At 34.8% G+C, this 18,763-nt stretch overlaps 2 protein-coding genes across 2 annotated transcripts; both read right to left on the reverse strand.

Annotated features, from left to right (window-relative positions):
* Positions 1 to 1,009: 1,009 nt before the first annotated feature.
* LOC127790585 (protein SRC1) lies at positions 1,010 to 1,929 on the reverse strand. Its single transcript, XM_052320155.1, has 2 exons — positions 1,393 to 1,929; positions 1,010 to 1,208 (listed from the first exon to the last, which is right to left on the reverse strand). Exon 1 carries the CDS (start codon positions 1,815 to 1,817, stop codon positions 1,443 to 1,445), a length of 375 nt encoding a protein of 124 aa, XP_052176115.1. The 5' UTR covers positions 1,818 to 1,929; the 3' UTR covers positions 1,010 to 1,208; positions 1,393 to 1,442.
* Positions 1,930 to 8,897: 6,968 nt separating this feature from the next.
* LOC127791163 (co-chaperone protein p23-2) lies at positions 8,898 to 17,107 on the reverse strand. The gene is made up of 6 exons (XM_052320992.1): positions 16,850 to 17,107; positions 15,862 to 16,045; positions 11,349 to 11,511; positions 9,753 to 9,781; positions 9,618 to 9,663; positions 8,898 to 9,174 (listed from the first exon to the last, which is right to left on the reverse strand). Exons 1-6 carry the CDS (start codon positions 16,852 to 16,854, stop codon positions 9,140 to 9,142), a joined length of 462 nt encoding a protein of 153 aa, XP_052176952.1. The 5' UTR covers positions 16,855 to 17,107; the 3' UTR covers positions 8,898 to 9,139.
* Positions 17,108 to 18,763: the final 1,656 nt, after the last annotated feature.

Below are 18,763 nucleotides of genomic sequence, written 5' to 3' on the forward strand. Positions count from 1 at the left end.
GACGCGATCGGACGGGCGGAAGAGCGAGCAAGAGAGACGGCCTGAAATTTTGGCCAGAATGTGCACGAGCGGGGGAGGAGAGAGACAGGGAGAGAAAGAGTAGTGAAGAAGAAGCATGTCATAATTTGAGTTGCTTCAGGGGGTATTTTCGTCCTTTCCCTCTGTTGTGCGTCAACTTGTCCGTCATTGGATACGTACAAGTAGCAAAACTCAGGGCCTTAAAGCCCGGCTCGAGCTCGATCCGTCAGGAAGCTCGGCATGGGCTCGGAGAATGGTTGCAGGCGGTGAAGATGAATGGGTTGGTTGTAGCCGTCATTTCGGTCGGAGAAGGCGAATGGTCGCAGCCTCAGGCAGTCGCCTTCACCGGAGAAGGCGGACGGTTGTCGCAGGCAGAGAGTCGCACACCCACACCGTCGTCAAAGAAGATGGATAGTCGCAACAGTGATTCGCTTCTCCCCCATTCGCACTAAACCTTACTCTTGTCCGTACCAGTGCCGGAAGGAGAAGAAGAGGAGAAGCCTCACGCGAAGCATCGACGGCTACTTCTGCCCTGAAAAAGAAGAGGAACAGGAAAATGCGAAGGGCGAGAGGTAGAGAGGAATAGGTGCCGAAGGCGGCTGCTACGGTTTCTTGGGGGTCTCCCCTACCCCTACTAATAATATATCAGAATTCTTATTTATAACTTAATGTTGGTATAGATCAAAATTATTATTAGTTGGTCTACATGGGGTCTAGCACTTCGATTAGCAATCACAAGTTGTATTGATGTTAAAAAAAACTACACCTATCAAGCAAAGTTCAGAGCCTAATGTCCACATAAATTTGGTCCCTCCATCATCCCCTTCCCCTATTTTCTGCCCTTATTTTTCCTCAATTCCCTCAATCCAAAGTCCAAACATAGACGCTCTTGGTTTTCTTCAATTCCAAGTCGTTTATGATTAACTAGCGTTCCCATACTTTTAATTAGCTCAATCTGCCTTAACTAAACAAACAGAAATTAATTACGATCTAGGAGAAAATAAACGATGCATTCATATAAATTCAAGAACCAAACACAGCTGTATGACAACTTAACATTCATCATTCCCACGCTAATTATCATCTCTTCATACAAATAAGAGTTCCACACGGTAGCATTATTATTACTAACATTTAAACACAATAGCAGCAGCATCAAAGCAGCCTCTCTCTCTTCCAACTCCATCCACCTGCAAAGTCAGAATGAACATATTTGCAATTAATTTCACTTTCAGTAACTAAAAAATATTATCAATTAATTTAAACTACAATCATAATTACCAAAATATGTTACATATACATACATATATGTAAATTTAGAAATAAAAATGAAATATAAATATATAGGTGCATGTATCTTCATAGACAGATTACCTGAAGTAGCTATAAGTGAAGAAGTGAAATGAAGATGGAGGCGCCTAAACCTAATCGCTGTCGCTGCTGCTGCTGCCGTCGTCGTGGTGGCCGCTCCCGTGCTCGTGCTTCTTCTTCTCCTTCTTCTTCTTCTTCTCGCCGTCCTTTCCGTGCCCGCCCTCCCCGCCGTGGATCTTCTCCTTGATCTTCTCCAACGGGCCTTCTTTCTTCTCCTCGCCGTAGCGGTGCTCCCCCTTGTGCTCCTCACCGTGGTGATACTCCGGCTTGTGCTCCTCACCGTGGTGATACTCCGGCTTGTGCTCCCCACCGGGGTGGTATTCCGGCTTGTGCTCGCCGGCGTGCTGCTGCCCCGCCTTGGCCCCTTCGCCTTCCTTGCGGCCTCCCATGTGGAGCTTCTCCTCGATCTTGTGGATGATTCCGGCCATTCTCTCGCCTTCTTTTCTTCTCTGCTCTCTCGCTCTACAAACGTCGGCTGCAAAACCGTGATGCGATTGTGACTGGGATTATGATTCTGATCGTGATCTGATCTGAAGAGGAGTGGATGGCGGGGTCTTTATAGGCTTTAAAGATGTAGAGAGAGGAAGTAAAGGGGGAGATCGTAATCAGCGCATGGAACGAAGCATGATCCGTGTGACCCGGTGAAATTACTCTGGTGCCCTTGGACGTGTCCGCACCGTGTTGCTAGATGGCAAGCGTCCATTGAACCGTCAAATCAAGGTGGAGTCATTATCGCATCTTATCTTAAACATTTCATCATAAATTGCACTCGCCTCCTACATTTTTACAAAACTATTATTTTGTAGACGAAATTATTAATTTTATGTAATATTTAATATTATTATTATCAAAATATAATAATAAAATTTATAATTAAAAATTAACTTTAAGTCTCTTAAGAACGAACAGAAAGAAAATAATTAAAAGGCCATGGGTGTCTCCTGGGCCCTTTCCATTATTAAGTTAACTTAGTTAAAAATTAAAAATATATATATATTTAGAGTTTGGAGAAAAAAATCATCTTTTATTTATAAGAGATTAAATAATAAGTGACAGAATTTTCATATCGTTTAGAATTGAAATTACAATTTCAAGATGAAGACTTACTACAAGGCGCAGACTTTAAAAATTAATTGATACACTTTAATTGAGACTGTATTAAAAAGATTTTTGAAAGACTTATCACTCTCAATGATAGTGTTTCCTTAATACCCAATAAGAGTTATCAAAAGGGTTTTTAGAATATCTAAATAAGATAGTTTTATGGGTTTCGTGATTTTTTTGTTTATTTATGAAGATTTTTTAGATTTATTTATTTTTAAACCTAATTCTTTTTTTTTTAATGGTTATCAAAAACACATCAATAACTCTCATATATTAAGGTAATTTCACGTAAAGTATTAGTATTTTAATTTTTTTTTATCGTTTGTAAAGAAATATCATATAATTTCAATTTTTCTTTTAAAATCTCTATAATTTATTATTTTTCTCCATAAAAATTTTATTTTAATAAGCAAGATGGAAGAGTGCGAATAAGCTGAATTAGATTTGCTTCTCAGTTTCCACAATTTGTGATAAAAAAGCTGTCTCATTACGAATAATCTAAATCACAAAACTGTAAATGTAATTTATCTAATCTAATTTACCCAACACTTTACCATAATGGGTAATGTTAATTATTGATTTAAGGATAATGTTTAAGTAATAATAAATATATTTTAATGTTAAATAAATAGTATTTATTTTATTATATTTTTATATTTAAAAATAATCAATAAGATTATTTAAATATTAAAAATAAAATAAATATACATTATCTAAAAAAATTGCATTGATTAGCTTTACTCCGAAATAATATAATATGAAAAATGTTATTGGTACACCTTTGAGTACACTTTGGATTATATAAATATATGTCAATAACAAAAAAATCTCTCATGAGGCATATAGAAGTGTAATACCCCGAGGGCCCAGAGAAGTTAGAATATATCGAGGATAGTGTAAGAAAGGAAACAACACCAGCTGGATACCTTTTGGGCTGAATGTTGGCAAAAAACTCCCAAGTTAAGCGTGCTTGACCTGGGGTAATCCAGAGATGGGTGACCCCCCTGGGAAGTTCGTGTAGGCCCATCAGGATAAGTTGTTCCGGTTCTTCCTATCGCTCGAACGGGATGTTACAGTGGTATCAGAGCCGACCCTTGGCGAAGGCGGTCCGATGAGGGCGGGGAGTGGCGCCGGGGCTTGAGGGCCTGTACAAGGAGCGGCTTCTGGCAGGCTTCTAGGATGGCAGCCCCCAAGGGGAGAAGGTCTGGGACCAGTTGTAAGGTCGCATGACGAGGACGTCATGTGCTTAAGGGGGGGAGAATGTAATACCCCGAGGGCCCAGAGAAGTTAGAATATATCGAGGATAGTGTAAGAAAGGAAACAACACCAGCTGGATACCTTTTGGGCTAAATGTTGGCAAAAAACTCCCAAGTTAAGCGTGCTTGACCTGGGGTAATCCAGAGATGGGTGACCCCCCTGGGAAGTTCGTGTAGGCCCATCAGGATAAGTTGTTCCGGTTCTTCCTATCGCTCGAACGGGATGTTACAGTGGTATCAGAGCCGACCCTTGGCGAAGGCGGTCCGATGAGGGCGGGGAGTGGCGCCGGGGCTTGAGGGCCTGTACAAGGAGCGGCTTCTGGCAGGCTTCTAGGATGGCAGCCCCCAAGAGGAGAAGGTCTGGGACCAGTTGTAAGGTCGCATGACGAGGACGTCATGTGCTTAAGGGGGGGAGAATGTAATACCCCGAGGGCCCAGAGAAGTTAGAATATATCGAGGATAGTGTAAGAAAGGAAACAACACCAGCTGGATACCTTTTGGGCTGAATGTTGGCAAAAAACTCCCAAGTTAAGCGTGCTTGACCTGGGGTAATCCAGAGATGGGTGACCCCCCTGGGAAGTTCGTGTAGGCCCATCAGGATAAGTTGTTCCGGTTCTTCCTATCGCTCGAACGGGATGTTACAAGTGCATGGAGATAAGGGGTATTTTAGTTATAATATCCCTTTACATAGCTCATGATATACAAAAATGATGTATAAATAGAATGATTCATATAATATTAACATTCTGTAGTAGTTTTAATATTTGAATTTCATTCTTAAAATAAAAATTGTAATAAATATTTTCATTATATGGGTCCCGAAACCTGATTTTTTGGCCAAACTTGTGGCCATGATTTAAAGCGTACGAATTTGTATTATCCAGTCGCCGCCATTCACGCAAGGAAGTTCTTCTATATCAAGGACCACTTCTATTATAGCAGTGCAACTAACATTACACATAAATATATTTTCAGTAAAATCACCACTCAATAGGAATTTTAAATTAGCTCTATTGCTAACATTAAGATCATTTCCCCAAAAACTATATATGAAAGTAACTCTGAGGGTCGTCTCAAAATAAGATTTTTATATTTTTTTATGTATCACCTAATCTATCATTTCGTTCATTTTTAATAAAATATCACTGTCATGTAATTATATATTTTTTATTATTTTAGAAGTATTTTTAAATTATTAATTTTTTATTTAAATAAAAAATATACAAATACATTATTATTAACATGTATTTTGTCAAATATCAATCAATAAAGTGAATAGGGGACAGGTAGACCTAGTTACATGGATTGGGTACTGGGTAGATGGCAACTTTAATGCAGCCCCAATCCCAAACAAGTAATAATAATAAATATTGAGTAGAGAAAAAGCGTGGAGGGGTGGGCGGTGGACCGGGGGAGGTTGCCGACAGTGGGGCGATGCTATCCTGACGCGGGGAGGCAGACTGCTAACTGCTCCCGGAATGGCAACCTACACGCTTCTGCCACGTGACCATTCAGAATCGTTTAGGTCCGTACCCATCCCTTACTTTGCTACTTTCCTTAGTCACCATAATTTGGATGACAACACAGAAGAATAAGAAATAAATTAAAAATTTAATATTGATAAAGTCAAGACGTGGATGAGCATGAAAATATACACGTGGACAGAGATGGGTTCTATTCTAACTTAATAAATATATATATATTTATTAACAAAATTACAAAGTGGTCTTGGTTTTAGACACCTGAACCCACTACATTTGCCAAATCAAGAGATTATATATGCGTAAATGTATTCGCCTGTTGTCTGTTGGATGTATCCTAAACGTCACATTCTACTCTTTATTATATTATAAATAATTTATTTTTTATTTTAAAAATTATAATTATTTCAATTTCGTCTTTTATTCTCCTCTCTATTTTATTTATTTATTAATAAATTTTAATTATATTTATTTTACCTTATCTATAATTTTTATACATACACAAAATTAATAATTAAATACACACATACATAAAATTAATAATCAATAATTAAATTAATAAATATACAATATCACTCATTTAATACAAATAAATAAATAAATCTCAAAATCACAAACCCAATTTATCTGTACAAGACGATGAATAGCACACCGCTAGTTCTGCTCGCCGCCACCGTTGCAGCTAGATTTGGTGGTCGTTCATTTTTCACCACATCAGCAATTTGCCTTCTCCAGTCATCTTCTTTTAATCTGCTCGTTGTCGCGGTTGTAATTAATTGTTGTCAAGCATTTTCATACATGAATTGCATCTGACCTGACCTCTTTTAATATTGATGACCGTTATCGAGAAGAGATGGTAAGGATGGCTTGGCCAAATTTAATTGCCAAACTTGGTGAGGGTTTTAAGTTTTGCAAAAATTTTGACGAACAATTTTGAGAATACCAAACAACATTGGAGAAGAGAATTTCCATATAACTTGCTATTATTTGACTTGGAGAAGAGAATTTTCATTTAACTTGCTATTATTTGGCTTGGAGAAGAGAATTTTCATTTAACTTTGCTATTATTTGGCTTGGCAAACAAAATAGCAAACCCGTTAAAGTCAGCTTTAGAGGGTTAGATCAACTTTATGAAATTACAAAATTTGGCACCCCCAGTGCTCATATGCAAATCAAAGGACCTTGTACTGATTTCTGGACAATTTGTTTTATGCTATTAAGATATCATTTCTTAAAATAATAAAAATAAAATTATATTAAGATAAGATTGAAATATTTTTTAAATATTATATGGAATTATTAAGATAAGCTTAGAAAGTATTTTAAACTTTTTATTAAATTATTTATTAAATTTTTTAGAATATTAAAATATTTTTTGAATATTATATGAAATGATTAACATAAGTTTAGAAATTATTTTAAGATTTTTATTAAATTATTTGTTAAATTTTTTAGAATTCACTAAAAAATATATACGTTATTTTTTTATTTATAAGGCCTAAATTATGCTTATTTAAAGGTGAAAGAGATAAATATATATAAAAAATATCATATAAGAAATTATGTGAGTTCTTTTATAAGGGTCGTCAAATAAATTTAACAAATACATTAAAAAATATAAAAATTTAAAATATTTTCTATATTTTATATTTTTTAATCTATATTTTAATTAATAAATATTATTTTAAAAAAATCATCCAAACACGCCCCCAAAATACTAATCCAGGCAGCTTTTCTTTTTACTCTCTTTAGTGAGTGCAATTTTGTGCACCCTGGGTGCACAATACCCCAGGGGCAAAACAGTCATTTTAGGCGTGGACCCCATTTCTCTCGGGGTAAAGTTCGGGGGTGGACCCCATTTTTTAGAAAGAAGGAAATGACTGCTTTACCCCTGGGGTAAAGTCACCCCAGGGTGCACAAAATTACACTCCTCTTTAGTAAAGGAAAGGTAAACCACTCAGTCAAAGCAACAAAAGACTAAACAACTTTGGGAAATGTTTGGTTGAATGTCAGTTCTGTATTCTGGCAATTTTGTTGTGGGTAGGCTTTTTATTTTTTAGTTTTGTTATTATTATAAACATTAAAGTCATTTTATTGTTTATTTTCATTTCGAAAAAATAAAAACAACAAAAGGAACTCATTTTAGGTTTATTTTGAAAAAAAAAAATTACACTATCATTCCTCAAACTTTACACTCTGTTATAAGATATATAGTTACTTCCCTTTGATTTTTTATTAAAATTGAATCCTTCTTTCGATATTTCAACAAATTATGTTAACAAAAACTGATTTAATATGCATTAACATAACCTCCAAAATCAATTAATTGTGGAATTTAAATTAATTTTAATATTAAGTGACTCTAAAATTTATATTAAGCTAACTTTAAATTAAATTTTAACAAAAATCAAAGTAATAGTTGTGGTTACAAGAATAAAGTGCAATGACTAATTTATTAGAGCGCAAATGTAGCAATGTAATTTACCACTTATTCTATTTCATATTAATTTTAGTATTAAGTGATTTTAAGACTTATATTAATGTATTATAGATTAGTTTTGGTTAATAAAATTTGACAAAAAGATAAATTAAATTTAAAAAAAATGTTATAAAAATAAAGTACAATGACTAATTTATTAGTGTGCAAAGTTTAGGGTATTTTTTATTCATTTTCATTTTATCCATTTCATTAATATAATCTCCAAAACCACTTCATCGTGGACTATTTAGAGTTTACAATTAATGTATTCTAAATTAGTTTTTGTTAATAAAATTTAAATATATATATATATATATATATTTGTGGCATTTGTCTATTTTTATTCAATCATACATATAGCTATAGGCCACTCATTTCAGAAAGTCTCTTCTCCTGCATGCATAGTTCCTCCACAAGCGACTCTCTTAAGGGTTGGATCCGTAATAAGAAACAATAGTAATCTTACTTGCAATTAGGATGTGCAGAAAAAAATCCAACTTACCCAAATACCCAAACCGTAATTCTTTTATTAAAGGATCACAATAGTTGCCAATTATTAGAAAATTTGATCATAACAATCGGTTTCAGTTTTATAATTTGATAAGGTAACTGCTCATACTGTTTTAATTGAAGCTCATGGAACCCCTACAACCACTAATTCTTGATAGTCGTGGCACCTTGAATACATTAACATATTATTGTGTCTTTTAATTTAAAACTTTATACGTTTTGTAATTTTTCATCTTCTATGATATTGCTTTAATTTAATTTAATGTATATCAATTCCTAAACTTCAGTGGCTAATTTATACTTCCTATATTCCCTAACAAACTGCTAAGTTGTGATTTGAATAGTTTGAAACACGCAATAATTTGATTTGAAAAACACTTTTTAAACCGATCATTGCACACCCCTATCTACAATCAAGGTTTAAATATTCCTGCAAACAAACCCACACACGAATTTTTGTACTCTTAATGCGTGTTATTTTACTTGGACTTAGTTAATTTACTCCATGCACAACCAAAAGAAGAGCACTTTTTCCAAGCAAGAACAATCGACACTAGAACACGTGTTCCGAGCATGCGTTGTGAAAGTTTAAGGTGGCTGAGATGATCAACCGAGTGATGACCAACTAGAGGTATCAAGATAAGCATGTTTTGGCTTTATATTTGCGGAAGATGCAAGGAAAAAAAGATGAGGGGCCGAGATTTTTCAGATTACTATGAGAATGTTCAAATATGCAGAAGATTGGGGGGGGGGGGGGGTTGGATACTCGGAGAATCTCAGGTTGGCCATATGATCAGATCTGATAGGTGCCATTGTAAGACAGAATGAGCAGAAACATACCACAATACATGCACCAAATTAGGTAATTTGGTTTCATAGAAACTACATGGCCTGTTACTTGTTAGCACCCTAATCTTCCACTAGTTTCCTCTGGCCTTCTCCAAGTCAGGAAGATCTGCAATGCATAAAAATGGTAATGTCAAAATTAATAATGCTTGAGGAACTGTAAGGTTCCACAGAGAAATAAGCAGAGACTTCACAGAGAAGTTATTTATCAATCAAGGGAAGTGCAAGAAGAGAGAGAGGGCCCTCAGTCATCTCTGTCTCTTCTTCTTTTTTTTTCTTTTTTTTTCCCATTTTAAATGAAAACCAAATGAATGAAATTGGAAAGCATGAAACTCGCAAGTAGTAGTGCTGATTTCTGGAATGAAAACCATCGGTAACAGTCTGACAAGAAATCTTCTTCAGGGAATAGGTTTTGAACTAATTAGAGAACATAGCCTGTTAAGTAAGAAGGCAACCATGCAAATTCACCCGACAGAAAGCAATGCAACTCATTACTCAACATTTCAATCAAAGAGATTGATTTGATTTAAGAGATGGAAATTTAAGACTTACACAGCATTCCTTCATCATCACTGCTTCCATCATCTTTACCCGCATACTGCCAGCAGAGGAAAGGTCATTCAAATTATTGCATTTCAACTATTAACTGCCCTAAGTTCAGGAAAATTAGCAAGGGAAACTAATTACCGCTACATCATCATCGGAGGCAATATCAGCTGCAAAAGGAAACACAAATGTTCGTGTCAAATTCTCTGAATAGATAATAAATGGTTTGATGACCTGAAGTAACCTTATGGACATGATATGCAACCTATAAGGCATTTCAAATAAAACATGCTGCAGCTTCAGCCATTGAATAAACATCAGTTGATTAATAAAAATAAACATGTTATGATCAATGGTATCATCAATCATCTCACGCAGATTGCAAAAGTATTGCAATAACTAGTATTTCAGCATCAGATATCACCTAGTAACTATTTATTCATCACTCTTTTAGTCAATAAAAATCCTTTTCGGAGAAGGGCCAGTTGTGATAGCTTACTACAGAAGCAACATGATACTAACCCATTGTTAAATGAAAAACGGAAAACCAAATAGTAGAAATAAATTGGCCTTTAGTTTTACCATGCACCAGCCATGGCTATAATGATTCTGATTGCATTTGGAGGCAGGTTTAGGCTGGAACTCTATTGCATTATTAAACAAAAGCCAAGGTCAACTATATATGAATTTTATCATGACTGATACTAGAGAAGAGTTTGGGATAAGGGGAGGGGGGAGGATTGTAGTCTGATGGCTATCAAGCAGGTAGCTGCATAGAATTTTAGTTCCCACCAGAAATCAGGAGATTGTCTAAATAAAATAATCAGCACATATAGAAAGAGAACCAAGCAAAACATTAATCATTGAGAGCAGACATCAAGATTTGGATTTCAGGATGGTACTCTTTTCTGCTAGACTACTTGTTTTGGAAAAAAGCATTTTTTGGCTGGAAAAAAGGTGATACATGAAGCTGTTCTTTGTGATGCAGCAGCAGGCTGCAGGTTTACAACGCAAGCCAACGACAGCATAGAAGAAATTGCATGTGCTTGTGGGTGTGGAGAATATGAATGCAGGGTACTTGGCCAATTTACTTCTGATGTGCAAGTAAATATGAATTGATAAAAACCATTGACTGATTTAACTGTATTCAACACTATATCAGCAGAAAATTTCAGTAAATAGTTTTAGTAATGTGATAGGAGGGCACTGCCCTTGAACAAACATTCTGCATAGGAGGGTACTGCCCTTGAACAAAAGTTCCATCTAGGAGGGCACCTTTCTTAGTTTCTTTCTCAAACCACTCAACAATACCATCACAAAATGCCCTGTAAACCCAACTATGAGGTACGCAATTAACCAACCCAACACCCTAAAGCATCTCTGTGGCCTGTAAGAAAGTTATTTCATCTTTCAACCAACAAATGGATGTTAGTTCTAATACTAAAACTTTTTAATAAACAAAGAAGCATGGCAATTTCATGGTCTCATAAACTTCAATGATAGGACACTATAAGAAGCTATCAGATACAGGCAGGACTTGCAAATTCACCTCCACAAAAGAAAAGAGGGCAAAGTGCAACTCAATGTAAAATGTAGCAGTAATATAAGTTCTTGGAAATGGGGCAGATCCAAATGTCAATACATAGTCAAAGGGTTAGAGAATGACTCAACTTGAACATGTGTAAGATGCTATATACCTTTAAAAAAAAAACAGGAGGAGATGTTATATAGACTTACGATTAGTTGACTCCTCGTCATCTTCATCACACCATTTGTTCCAGTCAACCTTAATATATGGGGCAGGCTTTTCTTCTGACTTTAACAGCCTTTTCCACCAACCTTTTTGCTCCTTCTGAATAGAGCAAAGTATATTCCTTAATCCAACGTTAGATTTACAGCCCTGCACCATATACAGCAACACTCCATCCATTAGAATATAGTTCTTTTAAAATTAAGCAAAAAGAACTTCTAATCCAAGGACCCTGAAGTTTAATAATGTTAAGCTCACTTTATTTCTTTTTTTTTTTTCTTTTTTGGGATTCCAACAGTTTATCATATAAAACATCAAATGGTTATGCATCCATTCCAAGAATAAAAAGACATAATAGAACAAATACCACAAGTATACCTGAACAAAAACGCCCAAACCACCCTACACATCACATTGAGCATCAAAAGCTTATATTAAGGATCCTTTTTGGCCATACCAGAGAGGCTAGAACCTCACCCACCAAACAGTCATAAACCTACTGTTTGGCCTTAAATAAATCCTCCACCCTTCAAACAATTCCAGTTGTGCTCTAGCTAAATAACCCACATTAAATTTTAACAAAAGATAAAAACTAATGTCTTAATCCCAATGGGTGGGGGGATCAGCTACAAAAATTCTAGAGCTCCACCAATATATATCCATTATCATAAACTCTATAAAGTTATTACATCACATGTCATGTCAGGGGGTTTTCCACCAAGTTTTCTATAGTCCTTTTCTCCCTGTTTTGCTACAAATTTCCTCCATTTCATCCACTTGTCTCCAAGGCCAGCTCAAGGCATAGGCCACTAAGGCCTATGCCTAAGGCCCTCCAAAAGAGAGGGGCCCCAAAAAAAATGAGGCCTCGTATCCTTTGAAGTTTTATTCCATGATGGTTTTTTGTTTGAGTTTATGCTCTATTCATTTTGTTGTTCCATTTAGACAAGGAGGTCCCCCAACTCTTAAAGTCCACGGATCATTTTCTAATGTTAGACAATGAATAGTGAGGTGTCATTTAGATGAGGAGATTCCCCCAACTTCTAAGTCCACGAATCATTTTCCAATGTTAGGCAATGAATAATAAGGTGTAAACCAGCAACGCAACAGGAAAAAAAAGGGGGCAATAAGTGATGTTATTTTAGGAGGACAATTTGATAAAATAATTATTTGGATAGCAGAAATTTCATCTAGGGAATCCACACTGATCTGGGCATTAAGAAATAAAGCAAAAGTAAATCGATGATTTTTTAATTTGTAGAACCTAACTGTGGACTCTTCACATTTTTTGCTTATTTATATTATTAAAAAAGCAAGGAAAGTAAATTTTAAATAATTTTTATTATTTATTTATATTATTAATGGACCACCAAAGTAACTCTTACCTAGGGCCACAAATATTCTTAAGCCAACCCTGCTTGTCTCACTGGTGATTCTATTGGTCTTCCTTCTAACATTTCCAAATCATCTTAATCATGACCATGAAAGTCAGGAGTGAAAGGGGGCACTTGAGGTGCTATGAAGCTTATATAACCTAAGGCATCTGGCGCTAAAAAGGCACTTGCCTGACTGAAGCAAGGCGCTAAAAAAGCAAAAAAAATAATAATAAAAAATATATTTAACATGAAAAAGATAATCAAACAATATAATACATAACTTATATAATAAATGCTCAATATTTATATAAAAAAAAAGTAAACAATTTTGAATACTTATAGAAAAGCAAACAAACATGCAATATAATATTAACACAATATAAGTTACATTCAAAGTAATATAAAGTTATATAATACAAAATATTAGCACGCAAACAATATTATATATAAAGCTATAACTTACACTGTTACAGGCTTATAGTTATAGCAAACATGTAGAAGTCTGGAGCAATAAAAGGGAAAGTAAAGTACCGAACAGTGCCTGTAGAGATTATCACTAAGATAGACCAAACTAAAGAGTTATAGAACAGGGATGATCACTGGAGCATCACCTGTCACAGGCAAGCCAGCCAGTGGTGAGCAGTCGCCGGAAGGATCAGCACACGCTTTCATGCGCCAAGGGTTCCAGTGCATGATGGCTTGGTCTGACCTCCAGCGATTGCCCTTTAAATTGCCTGCCTCAAATCTGTGGTATTAGGTCAATTAAAACTACCAAAAATCAACAAAATGGAGGAACTCACAGTTGAGTTTCAATCAGTTAGGCAATCAACAGAGGAGCCAGGTGCATTTGCTTTTCTTCTGTTTTTTCTTCATTTTACTCTTCCTATTACATCAAGAGAACTTTTGCATGCCTTCTGCAAACGATCCTTCACTTTCCTTAAAATTTTTGTTTTAATTTTGATTTGTTACAGCCTAAGTGAGCGCTTGTGGTGCTCAACGCCTCAGCAGAGGCACTCGCCTAGGCAGCACTGAGTGAAGGAGCCTCACTAGCAGTAGGCAAGGTGCTTCCCTAGTGCTTTGTATTGCCCAATGCCGGGCACTCACCTTTGACTGCACTGATCATAACTCTCACATGCTTTATTCAATATGTGTCACTCCAATCTTATCATGCATAATCTCATTTCTTTAGTCTTTTATTAAATGGCCGCACACCCATTATAACATTCTCATCTTAGGTACACCCATAGTTTGGACATGTTAGCACATACTTGTCTAACATTCTAAGCCATACAACAAAAATGGTCTGATAGCCATCTGATAAAATTCCCTTGTAGCTTTAAAAGGAATGTTATAATTGCATAAAATGCTTACAACTAAATCACAAATATAAGGCCTAATACATACTCTCATCTTATTTGAGTGTTGTTCTCCACTTTCCCCCTTCCCTATAATAAGGGGTAAGTAACTCTTTCCCCAATCTCTTATCAAGTCTCCATCCCTTCTCATTTCTCAAACCATAAAACAAGTGTGCAACAAATTTTTGATACGGCTCATTTGGAAGATCTCATAATTTGATATCAAATTGATCCAGGGCAACCCCAAGTACATGGCATCACTCTCCAAACTCCTCTTCCCTTTTGTAGGTGTCTTGATGACTTGACTGCACATTGCCCTAAATCACCCAGCAACCATATGGATTTCCTAAGTTAATGTAAGGTCCTTCTCATGTATGTCAAGATATGTGGATGAGTAACAGCATCAATCTGACAGGCTGGGTGGGTGCCTGGGTTATCACAGCATCTTCATATTGGAAGGCTTTGCCCTTGATTGTGAGTAAGGTATAGAAGGTATTATGCACCAATTTGAGGGAGTGTGTAGACTTTGTAAGCTTAGGTTTCTCAATATTGATTTATGCCCCATGTAAATAAAATGATAAAGCATGATTTTACATTTTTGTAGTCACTCAACAAAGAAAATTTTGCGTGGATAACATGTATCCATTTTGATTTCTAATAGCTTGTTTGGAACCAATTCCAATGGAATCAGAATTCTAATTCCATAGTTTTAATGATTCCAACAGAATTCTAATTCTTTCGTTTGAAACAAAACTCTAAAAATTAGAATTGAATTCCAGCTCTTATGTTTGGAACAATAAGGAAATGGCATTAAATAAGTAGTTTGATCATATTAACTTAACAACCCAATCAAGAAAAGGTTAATATACAACAACATTAAACAATTGATTTGAATTACATACTCTTGTATTGTAAAATAATAATAAACATACAGAAAATAATAGCCATCAAAGATAGAACCATGACATTTTATCAACTAAAATTTTATAATTAAAACAAAATGTTAATTAAAATAAGTTAAAAATATGATTTTGACAAGTATTTTTTCACAACTTCGTAGATAAGAGAAAATTAACATCACAAAGATGGAGTAAAAGAAGGAAAATGAGAGGATAAGCAAACCCTCTGTATATATATCTATCTATCTATCTATATATATATATATAGAGAGAGAGAGAGAGAGAGATTATAAACAGAATGGGGAAGGATATTTTTGGAAATAAAATAAATGAATAAGTAGGGTTTAAGAATTCCCATTCTTTTTTAACAATTCCAAACCATTTTAATTGAAATTCAAATTGTAGAGTTTGAGACCAAATGGAATTCCAATTCCTCTTTCGTATGCACTTTTTTTATTCCAAACACAATAATTCATTGAAATTCTGGAATTAGAATTCCAATTCCAGAGTCTTTGAGGTTCAATACCTCCAGAACAATAAGAAAATCTTGATACTGACTCCAAAGCAATAAAATAGTTTTTGAAATAAGAATTAAAATTAGAAAAAAACCTAGACACTTCAAATTTCTATAAGACATTGAAAACATCAGCTGTAAGCATTTCAATCCTGCTTTGAACATAACAGAGCCTTAAGAAATGACATTAAAAAGGACTATTATAAATAACATTCAGTGGAAATGTTTGCCTCTACCTTTAATAGCTTAACCTCAATTACTGTTTTTAGTTTCTTTAATCCGTAAAGAAACATAATAGATATGTACAAATGCATAACCACGTATGAAATAAGGTAAGGTGTAAGAAGGAAGGAGCTCACCTCAGGTACTATTTTCCCATAAAGTTCCAGACTGAAGTCAAATGGTTTGCCCTGGACACCCACAGCTGAGAAACTAAATATACCCTGAGGCTCACATTTGATGGAAACCTCTTTTGCATCAGGTAAAGAAATAGTCAGGTAAACCTTATCAGAGCGCTGAGCCCAAAGAACCTCTGGATGGCGACTTCATGATGGCACAAATGAAACAAAAACAGATTAATCCAGTAATTAATTCCCTGGCTTGGCTATGAACTAACTCCATGAGTCCACTAATAAATAAATGAGGATGATATAAAAATGTCCTCAATCATCGGAACAGGCATGCATATTTACAGAGTACCACAATAATGCATGTCCATATCAAATTACCACTATGCAGTTATATACCAAAGGCAAGTCCATGCTAATAAAAAGATGGAATGAATATAGTCCATGCGTGTGCATGTCAATTTATAAGAATGTATGGACACACCACATACCATGTGAATACATAACAATATATAGCTTGTTACTGCTTGTATATATGCATGTATTTAACATGAGCTGTTCTATCGGCTAAACCCCTTGAATGAATTTGAGCTGGGCATAGTACCACCAGTAGAAGGGTGTAGGCGTCCTCAATGCACGAGGCTTGGGATAGTGCATTTGTAAACAGCTTTTTCCTTACTATTCTGCAAAGAGTCTGTTTACGGGTGACCTCACTAAGGATCAGCATTGCCGTTGCTAGCTGATGGGAATATAACTAGCAAAAATCCCCCAAAAGAAAACTGCTTGTTTCAAATGAAACAAACTGCATAATCTCATTACCCTCTCGAACTTCATATATTAGCCATCTTCAATACACAGTTCGTATTCTTCATCCAGAACCAATAAAAAAAAAAAAGTACGTGGCATACTCGGGCTAATTAAAAATCGTGACATTGTCAAGAAAAATGAACTAATTTTAGGGCAAGAAAGTTGAATAAGAATAAGAAGGGAAAATGGTTACCTCATCTTCCCAAGGAAAAGATGCGCAATTCGCTTGGGGGAGGTGGGACTGGAAACCCTCCCACTGGTTCAAAACAATGTCTCAAAACCCTACTGATACAAACTGAGAATTTGAAGTGCTTTGAACCAAATCTCGTTGTTCCGATGCCAAATATATTGATTGATGATGAATTCTGCAGCTTTGCTCGTCTTTTTAGTGGTTTGCTTTTACGGCGTGCTCGAGACAAGTGGAGAAATACTTGGACGGCCGAAAAAGCAAGGGCGTATTACACGGCACCAATAAGGTATCTCTGATATTTAAAAAATAACAAAAATTTTCTTCGAGATTTTAAAAAATGCTTCCCCTTGGCCGCAAAAGGTGAATTCGTTCACTTTAAGGCTGTCAAACATTATTTCACATACGTGAAAAAGGTAAATTACGATATACGATAACTTTTAAATAAGAGACATAGTACATAATGCCCACAATGAATCATCCCATAAGAAAATGAAATCCCCACACTATCACTGTTATGACTCGAATCTGTATCATTGACTATAATTTACTACCTGAATACCAATCGTGCTACGTCCGTGGAGGGCTAAAAATGCATTTCCTTGTGGTTGTTAATTTTATTTAAATGTCAAAAAAAAGTCCCTATCTCTTTTCTCTTTCTCCCTTAAGTATTACAAATAAATAAAAATAAAAAATACTTAATGGTTAACCATCATTGATCATCATCACGTGAAATAAAATAAATCAAATTTCTTTACCAATAGAATCTAGTGATCCGAGTTCTTTCAAGAATAACCTATTATTGGTTCCTTTGAGCTGAAAAAAATAGATAATGAGGAATAGATGAAGAGAAAAATAGAGACACATAAATATAAAGATTAAAAACTTCTCTTATTGCAAACAAAGTCATTGAGAAAACAAAATGAGAGAAAGATACAAAAAGATAAAAAGAAAAAAAAAATGAAGATAGATAAGGCAAAACTTATCAATAATAATAAGGTTGTCAAAACCCCATTAGCAATGAGGTTTAAAAAAATCTCATCATTGATTGGGTTGTTAAGAGAGAGAGAAAGATAAAAAATATGATTGTTGAGGTGAAAAATGAAATCTATCGATAATGGAGTTTTATCAACCATATTGTTGATAAGGCTATTAAGAATGTGTGTAGAAAGATATATAAAAAATTAGTTGTTAAAATAAGGAAAACAAAAATCATTGTGTGTAGAAAGATATATAAAAAATTAGTTATTAAAATAAGAAAGACAAAAATCATTGGCGATATGAAGCCCAATTGTCAATGGGATTTATTTATTGTTGAAAAAGACATATTTTTCATCTCCAAACCATAAAGAGATGTGAGTTTACCAATGTCATTGGGGTTTGTTGCAAATTGGTCAATAATGGTTTAAAGTATAATCGATTTGGTGATAGGTTGGGTTTATTGCAAAATTGGATTGAAAAATAAATGAATAAACAAAAAGTAAGACAAATGTGAAATAAATAAAAAGACATAATTGCTCTTCAGTAATGGAAAAGTTTGATGGTAAACAGACAACCATTTATATTATTAGGGGGAAATAGTTTAAATTAAGGATAAAAGGTAAAATTATTTTCTTATATTTTTTTTAATCTATGAAGGAGTTTTTTTTATTTATTAAATATCAAGGCTGTTTGTGTCTTTTATCGAAACTCATTAATGGTTAGTGTAATTTACCAAAAGAGCAAAGAGTTAATTGCATTCGATGCCTTGAGGTTCAGATCAATTATAATTAGTGTCTTTCTTTTCTTTTCTTTTCTTTTATTTTTTTGTAAATTAGGTAAGTTGACTGCATGGATTTTGTGTTGTTGGTAGGTGCGCATAATTTTGGGATATTGTACATTGCCATGAATTTAGCTAGTGCACACTCAAATAATAGTAGC

This window comes from Diospyros lotus, chromosome 14, assembly GCF_014633365.1.
Source record: "Diospyros lotus cultivar Yz01 chromosome 14, ASM1463336v1, whole genome shotgun sequence".
NCBI classification, from domain to species: Eukaryota; Viridiplantae; Streptophyta; class Magnoliopsida; order Ericales; family Ebenaceae; genus Diospyros; species Diospyros lotus.

Coding starts and splice junctions, on each gene's coding strand:
- LOC127790585 (XM_052320155.1), bottom strand. CDS start 1,817: ATGGCCGGAATCATCCACAAGATCGAGGAGAAGCTCCACATGGGAGGC.
- LOC127791163 (XM_052320992.1), bottom strand. Junction 11,512..15,861: donor ATGGGAAAATAGTACCTGAG/GTGAGCTCCTTC, acceptor TATATGGTGCAG/GGCTGTAAATCTAACGTTGG. Junction 9,664..9,752: donor CCTCCGATGATGATGTAGCG/GTAATTAGTTTC, acceptor CTCTGCTGGCAG/TATGCGGGTAAAGATGATGG.